This window comes from Thamnophis elegans, chromosome 2 (genome assembly GCF_009769535.1).
Source record: "Thamnophis elegans isolate rThaEle1 chromosome 2, rThaEle1.pri, whole genome shotgun sequence".
Taxonomy (NCBI): Eukaryota; Metazoa; Chordata; class Lepidosauria; order Squamata; family Colubridae; genus Thamnophis; species Thamnophis elegans.
In genome coordinates, this window is record NC_045542.1 from 90,110,726 (window position 1) to 90,133,436 (window position 22,711).

The following is a 22,711-nucleotide window of genomic DNA, read 5'->3' on the forward strand; positions in this document are numbered from 1 at the left end:
AAATAAAACTGACATACCAGTAGTCATTCTAGTTAAGAACACAAATATTGTGGGCAAAGTATACACAATATTTATTATATTTAATGTTTTCACTACTGAAAACCTGTCAGTTTTTGTTCTTTGGTTAACTATACAAGAATTTTGGCTCTCATATTGTACCAGCCCCATCCCTGTAGCTATTTTATAATTCAGAACATTATACAAAGAAATAGTTGAGAATCTCAGTAAACTATGGGTTAATGTATTACGTAGATACAGCCATGCCTACATAAGCTGTGGGTAATGACTATGCAGGTATTGACTATTTTTTCTAGTTAGGGCAGTAAGAAAGAGGTGGACTTAAAGTAGTCATGAGACTTTGAATGAGTCATTATCAGCTGAGCTAATTTCCCTTTGGTAACAGGAGCTGTAAAGTACAGGATTTATTTTCTTTTGAATCTTCTGGAAGACAAATGATGTCTTTGAATCTTCTGGAAGACAAATGATGACATACCGAGTAATATAGGCAGGAGGTCAAGGAAGAAATTTTTCTAACGGAGCTTTTCTCACTCACTTGTAGAAAATATGCCACCTGAATTCCCAGTGAGACTGTTTAGCTTACAAACTCTTGAAAGCATTTAAAAACAACACAAAAACAATATAACTAAAAACAAAGGAGGCGGAGAAAACAAATCCAGATGTTTAGCATGAAAAAAAAGAGCTTCAATCCTTGGCAAAGGCCAGGGTGAAGAGTTAGTCTTCAGGGCCCTTTAAAGTAGCAGTTAGGAGGGGGATGTTTTAATCTGGGTTGGGGGACTGCATTTCAAAGGTCAGGTGCTCCAACCGAGAGGATGTACTTTCAGGGTCCTGATAAATTACATAATTTAATCAAAAGAATCCAGAGTGTGCCTATCTTGCCAGACTCAACTGGCCTGGCAGACACTTTGGGAGGCAGGCAACAGGCTTTGTCATGTAGGGCAGGGATCCCCCAACCCCCCCCCCCCCCCCCCCCGAGGATCAGCACTGGGTTCTGGCATGTCAGAAACTAGGCTATGCAAACCAGTGAAGCCCCATCTGTGGGATGCAGGCAGCATGTGAAACCATACCCCTCCGGTCCACAGGAAAACCTCTCTTCATGGAACCCGTCCCTGCTGCCCAAAAGGTTGGGAGCCATTGATGTAGTAACCAGCACCTTGAATCACACCCAGAAGCAAGCTGGTAACTAGGACAACTCATGAAGCAAAGGGCCTGCGTGTTATATAAACTGGTGTTGAAAGAAATGTCCTTTTGGGTTCAGCTCCAAGTGGGGAAGAAGACACTGGAGACATGGAGGCTGCTTGGAAAGATGGTTTATTGTTGGACAGGGCCACATGGCTTGAGCCCTGTACAGAAAAGGTGATCACGTTTCAATGTTGATGGAGAAGAAGAGAGAAGGGCTGAGGAAGGGGCTTGCTAGGCTTTTTATACCGTTTAGTCCCACCTCTCTGTTTCCTGTTCCTGTGTAAGAAATGTATTCTGACTGGTTGTCAGACTCTCATGGGGCCATGCAGGGGGCTACTCTCTAGGCTGTGATGAGTCCAGGTATAGATGAGTTCTCAGATACCATGTGGAGAGTTGAGTAATATCCCTTCCCACTACAGCTGCAGTGAGGAGAAATCTTTATTATGTAAAGTGGGCCAGCTGGCCATCTTAATGGCCCATTAGCTGGGGATGGGCAGAAAGCTATAGGCAACTATTCTGTCTTTTAAAACATGTTTCTTTTCACATCCAGAGAAATATTCTGCCTTTTCATATTTCCTAGGATATTTCATTTTTCTGGGAGAGGGCTGGATGATAACTTCCCACACTGGAATACTACCTTTGGGTTAAACTACTCTTTAACTCTTGCTTAGTGCAAATATACTGTTTTGGAATTTTGTCAAAGTGAACACAATACTGAGAACAACTATTATTATTGCAATGTTTATTGAATGCCCGCTTTTCAAGAAAGACAGACAGACCCTTAACAATGGAAAAGAATTTTTATAGAAATTAAAGGCTACAAGGCAGGAAATCGTAGGGATCTGATTTGTTGGCCAGTTTGAGAAGCTAGGCAGGTCCTGGTCAGCGTACCTGAGGCAAGTTCTATTGTTAGACAAAATGGTTATTTTGGAGGGCAGCAAAGCTGGGGAAGTTCATTGTTGAGGAAATTTGAGTATCAGTGTCAATTGGTAAACAGATGATGGGGTTGCAATGCCTTTGTAAAGTTGCCAGATACAGGAGTCAATGCTGTTGTTGTTGAAATGGGATTTCAGGCAGTTTTATCTGTGATAGCGAGGGTCAATTTTGGTTTGATGGGCAAAGAGCATCTGGGTTTCATCCTGGTCATATCTAAAGGGGGTGAGGAGTGTAATCATTTTTGGTGCCTTTGAATCTATGTTGACTCCTGGTGTTTGCCTTGACAAATACTGGCAATGGCAAGATTTTGAGTAGCAGTTTGCCTTGCCTCCTTCCTAGAGTTGCGAGACTGTCATGTCATTTAGCTGGCTTAATGCTGAAAAATGGATTACAACTTATGGTACCAGCAGAAGAAAATATTTGTAGATCAAGACTAAACCATAGAGGCCTTGGTATTGTTTTGAGACTTTTCATTACCCAAACTAGGTGAAATCTTCAGTGCTAATAAGGAGTGGGGTTTGCTTTCATTTGTCATCCTCAATTAGGCTGCTTACTGTGAGCAAACAGTAAACAGCAGCCCAACCAAGGAACCAGCAAGGATATACATAATGGAGACTTGCTCCAAGCTAAATGGATGGACTGGTTCAGCACCCCAAATTCCTTCTACACGTGTTTTCTAGGCTATACTTTTTTTTGAAGTTTTTTTTACTTTAATTGAACAAACACACACAAAAAGAATCATCCTTCATTACATCTTGTAGAAGGTATGTCAATTGGTTACAGATAACTTTCGTGCATTTCTTCCACAGTCATTACTTATAGTTCATATTATACACTTTAAATAAAAAATCTTTGCATATCTTACTATCAATGTACCACAATTCTCATTTGACTACAATTATTTGAACGTGCTTTTACCTCAAATCATTCATAAAGACACAACCACATAATGGCATTCACTATCTATTTCAAAAAATCTTCCAATAACATAACACCTTTATGACATTTTCTAAGTAAAAGTCAATTAATAAAGTTTCTAAACCTTTTTCCCCTCCCCCCCCACTTACTGTAGTGTTTGCTAGGCTATACTTATTGCCTAGTTGGACCATAGAATTGAGGCCTTTGAACTATAGTGCTGGAGAAGGCTCCTGCGAGTTCCTTGGACTGCAAGATGATCAAACCGGTCGGTCCTAGAGAACAACCCTGGCTGCTCTTTAGAAGGCCAAATCCTGAAGATGAAACTCAAATACTTTGGCCACCTAATGAGAAGGAAGGACTCACTGGAGAAGCCTAATGCTGGGAAAGACTGAGGGCAAAAGAAGAAGGGGACGACAGAGAATGAAGTGGCTGGATGGAGTCACTGAAGCAGAAGGCGTGAGCTTAAATGGACTCCAGAGGATGGTAGAGGACAGGAAGGCCTCTGGATGAACGTTGTCCATGGGGTCACGATGAGTCGGACAAGACTTGCAACTAACAACTTATTGCCCAGTGAAAAGCAAAATCATCTCCTTTCCGGTAACTGAAGTGGCTGCTAAGAGTCTCCGCCAATTTGTTGCGGGGTAGCGGGAGAAACTCTCCGCCACCGGTTTGAGGGAATGGGCGAAGGTGTGCAAGCCTTTTCGGCAAGGCCTGCAAAACCTTTCTACTCTGGCGTCTGTTTTTTTTTTTTTTTTTTTGGTCACGGCGTGAATCAGCAAATCGGGAAAAGGAAGTCGGGCGCCCCGATTCGTGGGAGCGACTCTCGTTCCTCCTCCCGTTGCGAGGCCAGTGGGGGCCCCCGGGCCTGCTCTCGTCCGTCCCCCCCTCTTCTCCCATAGGAAAGCGAAGGAAATGCTGAGTAACGCTCGCTCGAGGGTTCGTGGAAGGCTCGCTAGGCCCAACGTTTTGATTCGTCACCACATCTGGCTGAAGGGGGAGGGGGGAAGCCGGGGCCAATCGCGGCGTTGCAACCGCGTCTCGTGCGGTTCTCTTGCCCTCCTTTTTAAGAGCAAAACCCAGAAAAGGTCCCTTCGGAGGGGGCGGGAGAGGAAAGTGGGGGGCGGAGAGTTGGCCATATTATCATCCCTTGGTACCTATTGTTATTATTCTCGCTTCGCCAGCGCCGGGACTTTCCCACCTGAACCCCGCCCCCTTTTCTGTGGGTTGCGGCGCCCATAAATAGCCCGGGCGGGTCGTCATCGGCAACCAGCGCTGAAAGGACGTCTTTCGAGGGAAGGTTGAAGCGTCTCTGCTCCTGCTCCTCCTCAGCCGGCCTGCCGAAGCGCCAATTGTTGCTGCGCCACAGAAACCCAGCGCCGCTGCCGTCGCCGCGATGGCTCAATTGACGATCAAGGCCTACCTGCTGGGCAAAGAGGAGACCACCCGCGAGATCCGGCGCTTCGCCGTCGACCTGCCCGCCCGCTACCAGCCTATACGGGAGAAGGTCGCCGAGCTTTTCCAGGGGCTGCTCCGCAATTCTGCCGCCGCCACGGGAGCCTTTCAAATGTACTATAAGGGTGAGCGATGGGCCGGAGGGGTGGCGAGGCTGCATCGATCCCCCCCCCCCCCGTATAGAGTCTCCCTTGATTAGCATCTCTCTTGAGAGCGGCACCCCAAAGTCTGATATTTACTGGGGCTCTTAGCGCTTCTTTCTCTTCGGGTTAGGTAGGCTTCTAGTGCCAGGAGGTAAGAAATCCTAAATGCGAGTATCTATTTAGATAAAGGGTGGAAACCCAGCAATTTTCAACCCTTTAAGGTATACTTTTTTTAATGGATAGTTAGGCTGGAGCTTTTCCTGATCATGATTGCGCAGCAGGAAACTATTATATTTTTATCCCACCTTCATTACTTTATAAAGTTGACTCAAGGAAGCCAGCGTGTATAATATCCCTTTCTCTTCCTACTTTCCTAGCAGCAACGAACAGGTGATCTGTGGCGTGATCTCAGAGAGAGTGACTGGCCCAAGGCCATCCTGATGGCTTTCAGGTCTAAAGCAGGACTAGATCTCAGAGTCTCCCAGTTTCTAGGCCAGCAACTTAGCTTCTAAATCAAACTTTTGCCTGAATTCACATACTAAAGTTTAGCTTCTAAACTAAGAGTCAGTACAAGTAGTCCTTGACTTACAACCATTTGTTTAGTGAACATTTGAAGTTTGAACAGCACCGGAAAAAAGTGACTTGTGACCATTTTTCACAAGACCGTTGCAGCATGATCAAAATTCAGACACTTGACAACTGGCATGTATTTGATGGTTGTGGTGTCCCAGGGTCATGCATTTCCCTTTTGGGACCTTCTGACAAAGTCAATAGGAAAGGGAGATTCACTTAACAACCATGTTACTAACTTAACAATTGTAGTGATTCACTTAACTGTGGCATGAAAGATTGTAAAAGGGGGCGAAACTCACGTAACTGTCTTGCTTAGCAGCAGAAAGTTTGGGCTTGATTGTGGTTGTAAGTCAAGGATACTTATAGCAGTTTATAAAAACGTTTGTTGGTATAATACCCTGGTCCAAATTCCAAGCTTTAATAGGTGATCCACAAAGGACTAGAATAAACAAACAATTATGACTTCACATGGGCAAAGGAAACACTGTCATGTAGTGGTTGAAGGTCCAGTGCCCTTGGTGTGTGATGTCCATTCTTTCTAAGCTTTGCTGCCCTAAAAGTCCAGTTTCCTCATCAGAACAGAACAAGCCTCCAGGTTTGCTAAAAGACATAAAAAATTCTATTTCTTATTTCTTGCTATTGTACCGTATGCTATGCACAAATTCCAGAAACTGGCTTAAATTCTTAATTTTAAATTAAAACTAATTAATATAGTTTTGGGGAAAAGTAACTTCAGATGTTTGGGACTCTCCCCAAACCTTATTACAGATCTTATTACAGATATGAAGAAATGATATGTGTGCTAGAGAATGACCTTGAACTAGCTTTTAGCAAAAACTGGACAAAAGCAAAGTCATGTAGCTTTGTAACTTTTCCTTGTGAATGAAAGTATTGTGTTAGGTCAGGGGTGGGTTGCTGGCTCAGGAATTCTGGGAGTTGAAGTCCACAAGTCATAAAGGGGCCATAGCTCCCCACCTCTTTTTAGATGATTGGGGAGTGTAACTCTGGAAAGGCACTGGAATGATTACATTTCTCTTTATAGGAAAGGGTTGGAGCTTACATTAGATGTTTTCTTTAAATGATATTTTCATCCTTTCCACTATGGAAACCACTGCATCAGTTAATTTAGGATAATAACTACTGATTAATTCAAAGAAGAAATACTTTTTCTTCTTTGTCATGTTTTGCATTCTAGTAGAAATCTTACTACTAGCTTTTCTAGAGAGTTTTTAAAGATAGAGTTACTTGTATCACAATTTGCAAGGGTATCTACGATTGAGCTTTAGTTTGCCATCCAAAAGCTACAAAAAGAACCTAATGCCTGCTTCTCCAAATTGAGAATAAAGATAAAAACTTTACTACCTAAGATCCATATAAAATGCTATTTTGAATTTTACTCTTTTAAAAAGCCTCTTTAAAGCTCATTGGAGTCTCTTGATTTTTTTTTCATCCCAGGTTTTTCTCCCAAATGCAGGGATCTGCTCCCCCCCCCCCCCCAAATTGAGTGTTGATCCATTGGTTGCAGCTGGAATTGACCTACCAGCTTGTCACCTGAACATCATAATGTGGCTTGGGAGGAAATGACTGATCCAGCATCACCCAGCCTGCTGTTATACCTAAATCAGGACTAGAACTCTCAGTCTCTTCGTTTCTAGACAGGTGCCATATTCACTAGTCAAAACTGACTAGGTCAAGGGTGTCAAACTCACAGCCTCACATTGCTGTCACTGTATGTTTCACAATGGTTTTTCTCCGTGGAGCTGAAGTGGATGTGGCCTGCATGACACAGGCCGCCAGTTTGACACCCCTGCTTTAGTTGGAGTTCTTGTTATGGTCAACTGATTTTAGCCTTGAAATAGAGACTTGCATAATATGTTTTATGTTTTGCATACATCCGTCAGTAAAAAATTACAATTCAATTTAATTTTAATTTTGTTAGGTAGGTAGGAAGCATGCAGTCTATAGATTGATTTTAGGCATGGCAATGTTTTTGAGCCATGGCAATTTTATGATGTGTGGACCTAAGTCCTAGAATTCCCTAGCCAGTGTGCTAGTTGGGGAATTCTGGGACTTGGGAGCCACACTTCGAAACATTGCCAAGGTTGAAAACTACTGGGGCAGAGTAAACTTATAACCAAAGGATATTTCTTCGCTGGTATTAAACGTAGATGCAGAACTAGAAGTAGTAATACATTTTATAATGCAGTGATCCAAAAGAAACAGCTGGGAGGAATGATTAATCAGTGTTGTGTTTTGCTACTTTTAACTTATTCAGTATAAACTTTAAGAGTCAACACAATCATGTTTCCTGCTTCCTGTTGATGACTTTCTAGGTGGCATGTTATATAAGAATTGTTCAGACTATGATTGTATATCTTTTTTATCAAGTAGTAAATGAATTATTATTTACTTTCAGATGAAGATGGTGATATGATCGCTTTTTCCAGTGATGAGGAATTGAAGTTGGTTCCACCCTCTGTGAAAGCTGGAGTTTTTCGGATTTATGTTAAAGGTAACATTGTTTGTGGCAGTTGCCCTCTTATGCATTCTGGGCTATACGGTTGGTTCAAAATAAAGAACCTGCACTACACAGATTATTTTCAATTCATAATCCTTATTTTATGGAAATATTTCAGGTTAAGCAGAAAGCAGAGCAAATTAAAGACAGTGGCATTAAAATGCAAGTAGTCCTTGGATTACAATTGGGACTGGAACGTCTGTCACTAAGTGATGTGGGCATTAAAAGATTCATGCCCAATTTTTTTGCTCTGCGTGTTAAGCGAATCAGGGTTCCCCCATTGACTTTGTTGAAAGCCCCCTGGGAATGGTGATCACATGGCTCTGAGATGCTGCAGCCATTATACATATATGCCATGTGCCTGAATTTGATTATGGGACTATGAGGACACTCTAACAGTCTTAAGTGTGAGGATCGGTCAGAAGACATTTTTTCCAAATGTCGTAACTTCAAACAGTTGTGAAATGAAGGGTTGTAAGTTGAGGATTACTTGTACAGTGGCAACTTTTGACAATTGTTCTTGAAATTATAATTTCTAAAAATAATTTCTTGTTCCAGCTGCTAAGCCAAGCTAATTAGGACATTGTAGCTTTTCTATAGAAGCGATCTATAGCAAGAAGTAATTTGTTGATGTTAAAGTAAAGCAGGTGGATATTTTTCTTGCCACCTTACATTCAATCTTCATTTCCAATCTATACTCAGGAGGCTTTGAAATGGAGACAGTATTTTGAGAACTTAATTAGAAAGGCCCGTGAATGATGGGCAATGAAAAATGGGTTTCACTCAGCTATCCTGGAAGAAATCAGCAGCAGCTGCCTTGGGAAATACAAAAAAAGCAACCATTAAAGTCTGCTCCTGGTATTGAGTAGGCACTGGTTTCTTTGTCTTCTAGTAGATATTCTACTATGACTGACATTAAGACAAAAATGCTATTAATTGCAATGAATCTGCAGGCATGATTTGAAGGAAAAAGAGTTTTAGTCACTCAAAGCAAAGAAGCCTATATGTGATATGAAGCAATTTTTCCTGCCAATAAAAAGTGTGGTTCACTTATCTGTTGCAGAATGAGTCATTTAAGAACGTTTTAAATTTTTAATTGCAATACATTGAAGGCAGTTAAGTTATTTCAAAATGCTAAAACGTTTGCATTTTTAGGGTAGCTTCTTACACTAAACTGGACTGTTTTATAGGAATTTTTAAGAAGTGAAGGGGGAAGGGGGAGATGATTGAAAAAGACTATTCTAGATTTCCTTCATGAGATGTTGTTTATTCCAAACATTGGGTCTTTCATGGGAAGATGATCATATTCATAGGCAAAATTAAAAACTGATATGGCTAGGTTCACAGAGCCCACTAAATGGAAAACAAACAGTGCCTTTTTGTGATTTGTGAACGTAAGACATCTATATTTGTATTATGGTAGGCATAGTCTTTTCAATATTAGGTACAATGAACCTGTGGGAGGGAAGGGATTAAACTAGTGATGGCGAACCTTTTTTGGCTCGCGTGCCATAAGCGGGGGGAGCGCAGGGGGGTCATGCGTGGGCATACCACATCCATAATGCAATGTGTGACACACACCCCCAGTGCCCATGACAGCCCCACCCATTTTTTGCATGCTTTTTTTGCCCTCCCCAGGCTCCAGAGGATTTATAGGAATCTGGGGAGGGTGAAAACAGCCCCCCACAAGGCCCTCCAGAGGCTTCAAGAGCTGCTCTGAAGCCTCTGGAGGGGGAAAAAAACGACCCTACAAGCAAACTGCAAGTCACTTCCGGTTTGCTCATAGGGTCGTTTTTCGTCCTCCAGAGTCTTTGGGGAAGCCTCCAAAATGCCCCTGAAGCCTCCTGAGGGCTTAAACTGGCCCTACAAGCAAACCGGAAGTCCATCCCTGAACTTCTGGTTTGCCCGTAGGGCTGGTTTTTTGCACTTTGGAGGCTTCAGGGAAGCTCCTCAAGCCTCCGGAGGGCCTCGGGGGGGGGGACGAGGGGGCTGTTTTCACCCTCCCCAGGCTCCTATAAAGCCTCTGGAGCCTGGGGAGGGCAAAAAATGGCTTTAAAAAAGGCTGAACTCAGCTTGTCAGCACGCGCATGCATGCTGGCCAGCTTACAGGGCAACGCCATCTGGGAAGATTACAAATGGTGATCATGTGACCCCAGGACAGTGTAATTGTCATAAATACTAGCTGCCCAAAACCCAAAATTTGATGCATTGGGATGCTGCAGAGGTCATTAGGTATGAAAAAGTTATGTTGCGTTTTTCAGTGTTGTTGTAATTTTGAACAGACACTTAAGCCAATTGTTCTAAGTGGAGGACTACCTGTTATAGTTTGATCAGCATGGCTATAGTTGAATAATAGCTTGTTTGTGTCTTTCAGAAAAAAAGGAGCTTAAGCATGTGAACCGTCATTCCTGCAACAAGGAGCATTCTCCAAACCTTGTGCATCCTAATGTGATCTGCGATGGCTGTGAGGGCCCAGTTGTGGGTGCCAGATTCAAATGCGCAGTTTGTCCAGACTATGACCTGTGCAGCACTTGTGAGGGGAAAGGTGTTCATAAGGAGCATAACATGATCATGTTTCCAAGTCCATTCCACCAGCTTGAGGTATTATGAAGAAAGGCAGATATACAATGATACTTGTAAAAATTATAGTCATTTTGTGGTTTATTTAAAAGCTGCTGTGGCTTAAAAACATTTGTTTACCCTTTAGTGGCTTCTTCAAGGTCGCTGGCTTCGTAAAATGAGACATGATGCTTGCTCCTTTCCCTGGTTGCGTGGTAGGGGACACCCACGTTCTGCCCATCAGCACCAGAATTCTGGCCAGGCACAAACTAGTACTTCTGCTCAAAGTGATGCTCCAGAGCGTGGTAAGAATTAAAAGTTGCAACAAGAGGCTTTAAATGCAAAATAAATTAGCAAAAATCTGATACCTGTCTAAAATTGCTTCCCTGCAAATGCTATGTTTATATAAACTTCTATATCTTAAAAAGTATCTTAAAATTATGTATTTAATTTTATACATGCGTGCATGCATTCCTCCTCCGATTGGGATTGATAAATGCATACAATTATTGTCTTGAATAATTCTTATATATGTATCATTTATATTTTTGCTTTATAAAAGAAACCACCAGCAATGAAGCTCAAGACTCCAGTGTCAACTTCCTGAAGAATGTTGGAGAAAGTGTTGCTGCATTCCTGGGTCCACTTGGTAAACGATTCCTTTCACAGTATATTTTTATTTATTTGTAAAATTTGCTAACTGCCCACCTTATCACAAGGTAGTTCTGGGAGGTTTAAAACATTAAATATTGGTTTTCATGTCCCTCTTGTGGACTTCCCAGAAACCACACTTTTTACTGATTTGGCTCTCCCAAATAATTTCACCCAAAATATAGACTACTATGGATGAATTATGTAAAATATCAGAAGTAGAGTTTTTAAAGGTACATTATCAATTGTGATCATATCCTTTGAATATTATCATTAATAAATTAACAGTGATTAAGCATACTGCAACAATGTGATGAACAAATAGTAACTAAACACTTGAAACTAATGGATTAATGTGTAATATGGGAATGAGTTAGCACTCCTGCATCAAGTACTAGAGAGTATCGGATGCGCCACCCAATTGATGTAATCTAGTTACTCATTTTTATATTCTCCCAAATGATGGTTTATTTGGAAATATATTGCCTATGAAGTAGGGGTGGATGACAGAAGAATTAATCTGTAATTTTGAGACAAAATATAGAACTAGAGTAATGAACACATAGACAGAAAATTAGTGATGTCCATGAATATACTGCAGTATGTCATTAACATAACCTGTGTCAACTGCTTTTTTAGGCATTGAAGTGGATATTGATGTAGAACATCAGGGCCAAAGAAGCAAAGTATCACCTACACAATCTAGTTCTGAGAAGAGCTGCCCCAAACCTAGCAGTCCTACTGAGCAGACCAAACCAGAAGCAAAATCTGAAAATAATCCAGACATAAGTGATGCTCTTGCAAACCAAATGCAGGAGATGATAGTCTGTTCTCCACCTACACAGATGGAAGAAGAGAATATTTTGTCACAGGTATAAGAAATGTCAGTTTTGCGCATTCAAAGATATGTTAATTGGTGCTCCAAGAATGATGAAGCTGTTGGGATATTATAAACATTTTAACCTGCAAGAGAAAAGTAACTTGTTAATACTTATTAGCAATAAAGCACACTTCATTATATTTAATCTGAAGTTTATTCGTATTAGACCTTTGTATAAAATGGCTGAATTGCCCTCAGACGGGCATGGAGTGAAGCGGAATTGAATATCCAAGTTCTCTGGAACACTTCCTACCTGAATTGCAAAAATTTTCTTGTCCTTAGATTCTGGGAGGTGTGATATTTCTGCATATGTTGTAGGATTTAGATATAAGGTAGTCTGCTTCTTTTGAATAATTAGTAGAAAGCAAACTACCATTTCTTGATACAGTTGTAAATACAGCTAGTAAAAGTGGGCTTGCTAACATTTTGTTATTTGTATATTCCAGGAACGAGGTGAATCCAGTGGTAGTTCAGGAGGAGATGAAGACTGGACCCATTTATCTTCAAAGGAAGTAGATCCTTCAACTGGTGAATTGCAGTCCTTACAAATGCTAGAGGAAGACAGCCCAAGATCTCTAAATCCTGTCGAAGCTCCCACTAATGCTGGACCAACAGGCTTGCGAGAAGCTGCAATGTACCCTCATCTTCCACCCGGTAATAAGAACTAGGCAGGATCCAAAACTATTTTATAGAAATTATTGTGTTCTAATAAGCATGGATACAAACTAAATCCTAATAAATATTTCTGTAAAAATACTATTAAGCATTGGCAGAACTATAGCAGCATAATATTTTTAGGCTTGCAGTTCAAAAATAACTAGTTTGCTTTAGTGACGAGTCAGTGTGCTGTGCATGAAATCCTGTCCAAATGGTAATCTGACTTAAAGGTCTAACACCATGTCTACTTTTATAAATCACAACAGCTTTATAGGTCACCCGACACTTTTATTGCCTAAGTTATGGAATGGTAATATAAGCATTTTTTAGTTAGAAAATCAATTTAGGAATATTTGAAAGACCCACTTTCAACCTGAAATTTTAAATTTATATGGCTGATTATAATCTGATTTGTTTTAAGCTTTGCATTTTGTATAAATCCTGATTATGATTATTAGATTTGAATGAGATGGATTGTTCTATACAGTGATTTTTTTAAAAAAAGACTTAATATTGGCAATAATTATTTAATTAAATTCAGGTGTGGAATTGCAAATTTTAGGTATGTGATTACAATTTTTATGGGCCAATGAATATGACATGTTGAAATTCAACCTGTTTACAGAAGCAGATCCTCTTCTGATTGAATCCTTGTCCCAGATGCTCTCGATGGGATTCTCTGATACGGGAGGCTGGTTGACTCACCTGCTGCATTCAAAGAACTACGACATTGGGGCAGCCCTGGACGCTATCCAGTATGCCAAGCAACCACCCGCTTCCAAATAGCTCTTGTATAACTCATAGTTCTTAACACACATTGTTAAAGCCTCTTTTTATACCTTTCTTCTTTCTGTAACGATCTGATTGTAATTCCATATTCATAGATAACATTTCCAAAAGTAGTTCTTTCTTATGAACCGGGTAAGGGTTAATATTTACACAAGAAATAGAACTAGTTTAAAGTTATGACAGGTGATCTTTTACCGTCAAGTTGTGGCAATGGCACTGTCAGAGGACAACGGTATTTTGCTTTCAGGTTGGTAGATCTTCCATGTTTAGTCACCATCATGGAGCCATGTGATTGTTAGACATTTTATTTTAGTGCTTCTTTATTGAATTTATAACAAGTTTGTTTAATTAGAGGTATATCAATTTATTAAAATAGGTACCAGTAATAATATTAGCTTTTATAAGCTATCAATTGTTCAAACATTTGATTTTTGTAAAAAGCCTTTGCTTTCCATGCTTCTTTATAATGGTCCCATTAACAATACAGCATAGCTCTACTGATAATTAAAGCCTTTTTGTGCCATGCCTAAAATAGTATGACTGGAATATAATCCACTTTATTATTCAACATTGAAATGTCTGATTTTAAACACAGGCCATATTGCTATTATTTTAAACCATCTCAGTGGAAAAAAATCAGCAAATCTCACTGTAGAGCCTTAAATATCATCATCAAAATCCTCCCCTGTGTAAAAAAGACTTCCATAAAGGTTTGATTTAACGGGAGCGCAAGACCCTGAAGTAGTGGTAAATTCTGCAGGTTGTGCCTTATCTTGACAAGTAGCCAAACCTGCAGAGTATTTGCTGCTTGTCCCAAGGTGATCAGAATCTTTTGCTCTCTCACAGCAGGTTAATACATTGTGTTGTGGTTTGAGATTCCAGTTACCACACCCAGCACTAGAAGTGCTGGCTCTTTCATCACTTGTGCCTGCAGGATGTGTTTTGTCTGATGTCCTTTGCCTTCCACCTGTCTTGTCAATATTATAACTCTTGTCAGATAAAAGGAATTTATTCCATTTTGAAAGTCCAGTTACTTTTGATTCTGGCTGTTGATTACTTCTTTGTAGCACATGGTCTTCAGTCACAGGAATTGTACTGTCACATAAATCATCTTTGCAGCTTTTTACATTAACCATGGCTAAGTGTCTCCTATCCTAAAATAAAAAATAATTGCAACAATGTCAATTCTGACATGCTAAAAGGAAAACCATCTGATAGTTATCGTTATAGTTCCCCGAGCTTTCTTATTCTACAGCCATTTCACTTCTGTGATGGTGATTGCAGTTTGAACTGTAAGGATGGTGTTAATACCATAGTAGCCCTCTAGAATTGTCAGGCCCATCAGGGTCATTGATCGGTGTTCTCCCACAAATTTCAACTTGGAAAGCTCAACATTAATTACAAAATGGAAAAGGTGTTACACTAGTTACATAGTAGAACAGGGGTCCCCAATCCATTACTGGGCCATGGTCTGTTTGGAACCAGGCTGCGGAAGTAGCAGGCAATTGTGCAAGTGTGTGTGCAAAGCTCCATATGCATGAGTGGCGGGTACGCAAATGAAGCTGCATATGCATGCACTCGCCTGGAACCATCCTCTCTCCCCCTCCCCTTGCTGGTATGCAAAGCCGGAAAAGTTGTTCAAAACATCCTCAAAACATTCAATAGTGGGAGATCTATTATATTTCAAAGGATAATCAGAGAAGTAGATCCATACATATTTATTAAAAGGAAACCATGTGTTAGTGGAATTCCACCCTCCAAACTGCTCTACTAGTAAATTCTAATACTCAACTAGAATCTGGTATTCTGTAACTTAAATCCACTACTTCTTGAGTGGTTAATGCCAATGTTATCCAGCAAATTTCCATAGCTGAGAGCAGACTGAACTTGGCACTCTGCATCACCGTTAAAAAGACAGGAATACAAACCAACCTACATAAAATACTTCAAAATTTCTTGCAATTCTTTGCCAACAAAACCACTGAGACACCTGCCACAATATGTAGTTTATATTTTTCTAATTCACAAACATCAGATACTCTTACAATCACTACTGTAGAAGCAAAGGAAGTTTTCTATACATTCACTGGCAAAGGAACTCTTGCTAGTATGTAAGAATAATTTCTATATACCCTTGATGGTAGCCTTGATGTATGATCAGTTGTTTAGCACCCATTGCGGTTACAACCCATCCTTGGAATTCTAGCTGTCCCAGCAACTTTGCAGTTACATGTTTGTGATCAGAATGCTTGCTAGCTGTTTCACATGACCGCATGGATTGGATTGGAACTGGTCTTTTTAATATAGTGGTGGTTCTCCTTTTTATTAGCCATGTCCAGAAGATGTTGTTTACCACTGTTCAACTAGTTCACAGATGTTCTGATTTATTTCGTCAAGTTGTTCAACATTCACATGAAACTGGAGGCAAGCTCATATTAGGTCATCTGTGGCTTTGGAGTACACTGATCACACCCATCTCTACTCTTGCTTACATACAATTCAAGAGATGCAAAGTAAATACTGCCCAAGTTCAATAATAGGCTGGATGAAGGAGAACAAGCTGAAAATGAATCCAGATAGATAGAGACAACCAGGATACTGGATTTTCAGATTAAAGTTCGGACTGCTTTGGATGATACTGTTTAAAATATTGGAGCAGAATTTGACCCTCAGCTGTCACTTGGTTTATAGGTGGTGGTTTTGGCAAGATACATCTAGTGCCAGATATGTTTCTGACAGACTTCTCTAACCTAGAAATAAATGAACATTCAAGGCACAAGTCTTGAATTTTGATTAATAAGACTTATTAAGAAAGATGTTAGTTATATACAGGGATTCCAGTTGCCAACATATGAAGGCAATTCAAAATCATAAGCTTGGGTTTTTTTCATCTACCTTTTCAACAAAGGAAAGAGGAATCATAGGGATGGAGGTCTTCCAGTCCAAAAGGTGGCTCAGTGCAAAAATCCTCATGCCACTCTGAACAAATCTCTTTTGGAAAATTTCCTCTAATGGATATCCTGTGACTTCAGGAGGCAGAATGCTCCACTGCTTAGTAATTCTCAGGAAATTTCTTGTTTCATTTTTTGGATTGTTCACTGTAAAGCTACTTATCTGTTGGTTCTTGTCTTAAAATGGGTGCTTTGGAAAATAAATCCACACTTCCATGTGATTTCCCTTCATCTTTGGAAGGCTACTATCATCTCTTCCCTAGGCTAAATAGTTCAAGTACTGTATGCAACTCTGGAAGATTCATAACGTTAAAAACAATGTGCTGGGCTTAATACACAAATATTTAAAAAAAACAGCACCAAAGAATAGTTAACAAACCGCTCAACACAGCCAAGAAACAGGTTCAGTCACACATGCGAGATCTCAGGCTCGGACCCAGAACCAGATCTTTAAAATCTTACAAAAGGCCAGCAGGGCAGGGGCCAACCTAATCTCAAGAGGGGTGATAATTTAAATTTAATTTAAATGTAAGCACTGTGGTCTTTCGGGGGCCCACTAACCAACACTTCTTCGCTGACAGAATCCACAACATGTTATGTATGTCCTGCTGGACCAGAACAGATAGAAACAATAGGGAAGAGAGGGTGTTGTAAATAAACCTAGCCCTTAGTCATAAAGGGCTTTCAAAGTAACTACCAGCACCTTGAACTGCATGCAGAAGCAAAGTGGTAATCAATGCAGCTTGTAAAACTATGGTGTCACATGTGCTGAAAAACTGGCACTATTAGATGCCGATGCTGCCACATTCTGCATTAGCTGAAGTTTCCAAATGCTCTTTGGGACCTGACCTGTATAGATCATGTTGCAGTAGTCAAATTTTCATGAGGGCATAAAGGACTGTGATTGGGCCCTCTGTCTAGGATAGATGCAACTACCATTTCTTTACTATTTTTAGGATTTAGCCTCCAAGTCCATAGCCATCTTCATTACTCTTTTGCATTCTTTGCAGTTCCTCAGCGTTTTAATATTGTGATGACCAAATCTGAAAACAATATTTCCAGGTGTGGTGAGACCAGTGCAACATAGAATAGTATTACCACTTCCAGTGACCTTGATAACATACCTCTATTATTGCTGCTCAATACAGTATTGACCTACAGCACACTGCTGGCTCAGGCTTAATCTGTGGTCAACCTAGACACCCAAATCATTCTCACAAGTACTATTGGCAAGCCAGGTCCTCTCTATCTTGTCTCTCCTTAGAAGGCAAATCAACCCACATTTGGATATTGTTCACACAACAGCTGTTGGATTTAGCATGAAATTCACTGTCCATGTCCCTTCTTGAGCTTGTGAGATTTGCTGAACACCCACATCTTTGTTATGCCCAATATTAACTACTGGTACATGTGAAATGTTTCTTGAAAAATACTCAGAAATTGCATTTGGTACATCACGTAGCAACCAAACTGCAAATTGGTGCAAACTACAGGGATTCTATGATGCCGGGCCTTAAAAGTTCTAAACTGATTGTCAACTGGGCACAATTTGCTATTGTAGGTGGCTTAGAATTAAATTAACCAAGAGACCCCCCATTACAAATCACTCTAAACCTGTTGTTAACAGCAGCAGAGCCCTGTTTGAAGATGTTATCACTTTGAAAAACTTGTCTTTCTCACAATGGCAGAGGAAAGGCTCTTCCTTTGTCCCCAGGCTATAGAACTTACTTACTTAGAAGCTGCTAGTGGCCCTACTCTCTTAGCATTTAGCAAATCCACAAAGGCACATCTTTTGACCATTCTTTAAGATTAAACTACTTATTTGATGATTTTTTTTAAAATCTGCATTGTTAAACATTGTTTTTTTAAAAAATTATTGTAATTATCATGACTGCTCAAAAAATCAAAACAAAAAAAAATCAAATCATTTTTACTTCATTTAAGAGTTTATGATTTTATTCTTTGTAATTAATGCTACTTCTAAATCAAAGTCTTACCTCCCAGTCTGTTTTTTCTTTGATGTTAACAGCCATATTCTCATCAACTATTGGTCCTGATTCTTCTTTACACCTAGAGGTAGATCACATTTAACTACTGTATATAACTGTACCTTTATATACATATGGAAAAATAAAAGCAAGCTGTCAATTCAGGAATAACTGGTGTTTAAGTGTACAAATAGGAACAATGTGCACTGTACATGCAAAATACTTATAATCTTATGTTTTAGTAAGGGAATAAATGAAATTTTTGATCCTTGTAATGAGAAGTTTTAGTGATTTGCATAAATTCTGCCAAGCAAAAGGAAATCTGCACCAAATTACAATGACACTAAACTTACTGCACACAGAATAACATGTATATAAATAGAGATAACATTTGCATGATTATGTCATATGTGTTATATACCTCATCCCCTAGAACAGGGCCCCACAACTTCCAGGCCTCAGCCCACTACCAGGCCTTGGCCTATTTGCAACTGGGCTGAGTTTGTGTACATGCGCATACACTGGCCCACCACTCACACAAGTTGAGCTGTGTATGCTTGCTGGCCCACTACTCACATGGCATGGTTCCCCTTCTTCCTCCCCCAGCCAGGCCAAGCCGCAAATGATGGGGACTGCTTCCCTAGAATAGCTATGAACATAAATATAGAAAAAAGAGCAATCAAAATGTTCATACCATACCCAAGTTTGCTTACAGGTGTGTGATCCTGTTCTCCTTGCAGCAAGTTTAGCTTCTGCACATGGCGTCTGCAATCAACCCCAGAGCCCTGGCCGAAAACCTAAATAGGTTGAAATCCCATTAAAATACTATTTCCCTTTAATTCTTTTTTTAAATAATTTTTTTATTTTTTAATTTTCAGAACAAACACAACATCCTTCTTTACATGCTGTAGAAAGTGTATCAGTTGGTTACAAAAAGACTTTCGTGCATTTCTTCCACAGTCAACAAACATAATTCATATTAACTCAAGCATTTTAACTCAAATATTTATACATGTCGCCATCATATCTCCATTTTCATTTGACTATAATTGTTTAAGCATCCTTCATCTCCCTATCTCATACCCTGTTTACCTGAAAATAAGACCTCCCTGGATAATAAGCCCAATTGGGCTTTTGAATGCATGCACTAAACTAATCCCTCCCCTGAAAATAATCCCTCCCCCAAAACATTGCAACACAGCAGCAGCCATGAGCTTAATATAATAATAGTATTAACTTTAATAAAGAAACACGAGTTGGGTTATGTACCTTTAGAATTGACTGCTTTTCATCACATATTTTGCAATTCCATTTTTTGCCTTTTTTAACCTAAAAAAGAATTTTAAGTATAATTACTATATTTGTATTAATAGTTACTCCAATTACTGTTCAGACTGGGTTTAGGATTTCCAAAGACAATTGTTCATTGAATTTACATATGGACGCAAAAAATGGTCTTTCCTCAAATAGCTCTAAATTTACAATCTATTGACAAAAGTATAAGTATGATCTTTATTGTCATTGTACTTAAATAAAACAAAATTGGTTCCCTCAATCTGTAAAATATAACTCTACTGTGCACCATAATCTGTCTAAATTATGCAAATTAAATATACTTATTTAGCTGATATAATTTATGCTAAAGTTAAAATTATGTCATGTGCATCAGAAATGTTCATGCAAAAAAAAGTTACATTTTAAGTTTTTGGTTAAAACTGTACCAACTTTGTTACTTTTTCTTAGCATAGATATAATTTTTTATTGTTTTATATTTTAAATATGTGATTTTAGAGGGAATTTATTACATGTATTATTATTATTACTTTAAACATTTCTTTCAACATACTATTAATATGTTTAACTTTTTTCACACTTTGAGATCCTTTTTAACAGTCAATGTCTGTTAGAAATTTCTTAACTTTCTTCTTAGTTTGAAGTGTTCATTGGAATTACAAAATCAAAATAAATTCAGAAATCTCTACAATTTAAATCTGCTTTAAATATATAATAAAATAGGATCAGCATACTTCTGTCCATAGTATTGTCACTACACAGCATAACTCAGCAGGCAGTTTCATTTGGTTGACCTTTTTGGAAGGGTCATATTTAGTTAACACTTGGATAAGAGACCACCAGGAAATCTCAGAAGGCACTGACAAATCATTTCTATATTGTTAGGAAAATTGCATGGACCAGTCTGTGATTTTAACAACTCAGAGATTTGAATTTTTTATGGGGGGTTGTATATGCAATCCGGAAAATATGCTCTTATGAGAAAAGTCATTTTTCAATTAGTATCTCCAAGAGATTTAGCCAAAGTACCTTCTTCTGTTACATAGAAGAACATATGTTACATGGTAAATGAACTTGCTGTGTGAGAGACAATCACTAGATAAGTCCACGGCCATCCCTTATTCAAGTTCTGTTAATTGTGGAATAGGGGAATGGATGTCCAAGGCAACTGAAGGGCTGCAGATTGGGAAAGGCTCTGTGAAAGTAAAGCTGATGATTGTATGCATCAGGCTATTGCCAAGCAAAAAATCCTCTAATTCCAGGTGCCTCTCATTATGAAGATCTGCCCTTATTCGAGAGCAAAAGTAGGCAATTATGCCCCCACCCTTCATGACCTGTGGACTTCAACTCCCAGAATTGCTGCCTCCCAGCAAGGCTGGCTCAGGAATTCTGGGAGTTGAAGTCCTCTGGTGGCAAAGGGGCCATAGTTGCCCAACCTTGCTCAAGAAGAGCATCACAGTCCTGCAAATGGATGCCCTTTCCACCTACAATTCCTATTACCCCACTTCCCAACCTAGAGTACTATTTTTTTCTTTAAGGAAATAAAATATTTGTGCTATTATAATAACCTGGTAGAATTTCATTTCCTTGGTTCGGTTCAAATGAGCCTTTTATCCAATTCAGAGATAGCCTTTTCTGTTTACAAATTAAAAAAAACAACAACCAACTATCCCGTTCTACAGCCAGTCTCTCACCTGGTGCACTTGGAAGATATTACAGGAACAGCATCTCAGCACCTGAAACTGCTGAGCCATCAAAAAACAAAAACAAGGGGGATTGTTTGAGGCTTTCGAGCGAAAACAAAACAAAGGCAACTTCCTTCTTCAGAGACCACACACCAGTCTACCAATATTGCGTCGCAAGCCAGTCTCTCCGCTGCTCCCACGTTCGGACCTGCTTCACTTCACTTCTGTCGGTGAAAGATTTAGGCGGGAAAACGCGCGACGCACCACCAGCGGGCTCTTCCCCCTTGCACACACCGGCGGGGGCGGGGGCGGGGGCGGGGAAGAGAGAGAGAGAGAGAGAGGGAGAGAGGGAGGGGGGGGGAGAGAGAGAGAGAGAGAGAGAGAGAGAGAGAGACTGTTTTGACGCGATCCCATTGGCTGAGAGCGACGGGGCTCTTCAAAGCCCCGACGAAACTCAAAGCGCTGTTGTGTCTGCGCAGGGCAGGTACGATTTCTTGCTTTTCGGCGTTAGTGACGAAACGGACTACCTTCCCGCGCTCGTTCTCCGTAAAAGTGGAGCTTTCTTAAAGTCAGATTTATTTGGAAAAACGCGTGACTGATAAAATAATATTTATAGCTTAAGGTTGAAATGAGGAGTGTTTGCTGCTTGGTTCAATTTCTTACCCTTCCCAATATGGACACATCTTTTGACTCATTCTTTTGGGAATCGTCACATTCTACAATTTGTTACATTCTTCAGCATAGAAATGTTTGCCAAATAATTGTTAAGCATCTTGACATTAACAACCACACATTTGAGGGGGTGCTTGGTGCTCTCAGCTTGTTTTCTTGCAGATGTTTCATTACCCAAACTAGACAACATCAACACTGTTATTATAAATTATTACTATTATAAACTAGTAAATTAATAATATCAGATGTTACTAGTTTGGGTAATGAAATGTCTACAAGAAAATAACCTAGGTCAAAGCACCGAGGACCCCTCAAATGTGTAGTTGCTAATCTCAAGATCTTTAACAATTGTCCTGAAAACATTTCTATACATTGTAGTGGTTATACCCCGAAGAATGAATAAAAGATGTGCCCATATTGGGGTGTACGGTAAGAAACTGACATCAGGATACTGCCTGTTGTACTGTATCACAAATAGGTAGTTACGGCTTTTGAGAGAATGGCTTGGGCAGCCAGGTAACAGATCATATGGTATTACAATTATTATCTCAGATATAAAGTATAACTATTAAGTAATGCTATTCATAGTGTTGGAATGTATATTTGGGATGAGAGCAACATCCTTGTTCCAATTGTTTGCATGCAAAAATGATTGCAGGAGACGGCTATGAAGATCTAAAAGGAGTGGGAAATCCAGACAAATCTTCCAAAGAAGTAGCAGCCCAACTTTTTTAATCTTGTGAAATATCAACAAAAAGGTTCTTAAAACATTGATTGATACATGGATGGGTGACCATCAGGAAGCTACAATGAGAAGTTGTCAAATGTTTAACCTTATCTCAGATA

General features: G+C 39.7%; 2 protein-coding genes across 3 annotated transcripts; one reads left to right on the forward strand and one right to left on the reverse strand.

The window, feature by feature from the left end:
• Nucleotides 1–4,176: 4,176 nt before the first annotated feature.
• On the forward strand, nt 4,177–13,810 carry SQSTM1 (sequestosome 1). Of its 2 annotated transcripts, none has more exons than XM_032209265.1 (8): nt 4,177–4,631; nt 7,639–7,734; nt 10,097–10,341; nt 10,448–10,604; nt 10,862–10,948; nt 11,590–11,822; nt 12,277–12,484; nt 13,113–13,810. In XM_032209265.1, exons 1-8 carry the CDS (start codon nt 4,448–4,450, stop codon nt 13,271–13,273), a joined length of 1,371 nt encoding a protein of 456 aa, XP_032065156.1. In that variant the 5' UTR covers nt 4,177–4,447; the 3' UTR covers nt 13,274–13,810. The 2 variants fall into 2 exon arrangements, with proteins under 2 accessions (XP_032065156.1, XP_032065157.1); XM_032209266.1 differs by having other exon boundaries at nt 4,179–4,631; nt 10,115–10,341.
• On the reverse strand, nt 13,566–21,488 carry MRNIP (MRN complex interacting protein). The gene is made up of 5 exons (XM_032209268.1): nt 21,203–21,488; nt 19,485–19,544; nt 18,915–19,012; nt 18,225–18,297; nt 13,566–14,430 (listed from the first exon to the last, which is right to left on the reverse strand). Exons 1-5 carry the CDS (start codon nt 21,260–21,262, stop codon nt 13,936–13,938), a joined length of 786 nt encoding a protein of 261 aa, XP_032065159.1. The 5' UTR covers nt 21,263–21,488; the 3' UTR covers nt 13,566–13,935.
• Between the last annotated feature and the right edge of the window lie 1,223 nt (nt 21,489–22,711).

Excerpts from the sequence above, each read along its gene's own strand:
- SQSTM1 (XM_032209265.1), top strand. The coding sequence starts at position 4,448 with ATGGCTCAATTGACGATCAAGGCCTACCTGCTGGGCAAAGAGGAGACC. Across the intron at positions 4,632-7,638 it reads CTTTCAAATGTACTATAAGG|ATGAAGATGGTGATATGATC; the intron begins GTGAGCGATGGG and ends ATTTACTTTCAG. Across the intron at positions 11,823-12,276 it reads AAGAGAATATTTTGTCACAG|GAACGAGGTGAATCCAGTGG; the intron begins GTATAAGAAATG and ends TGTATATTCCAG.
- MRNIP (XM_032209268.1), bottom strand. The coding sequence starts at position 21,262 with ATGGCTCAGCAGTTTCAGGTGCTGAGATGCTGTTCCTGTAATATCTTC. Across the intron at positions 19,013-19,484 it reads AAAAGCAGTCAATTCTAAAG|GTTTTCGGCCAGGGCTCTGG; the intron begins GTACATAACCCA and ends CAACCTATTTAG. Across the intron at positions 18,298-18,914 it reads ACACCTGTAAGCAAACTTGG|GTGTAAAGAAGAATCAGGAC; the intron begins GTATGGTATGAA and ends ATCTACCTCTAG.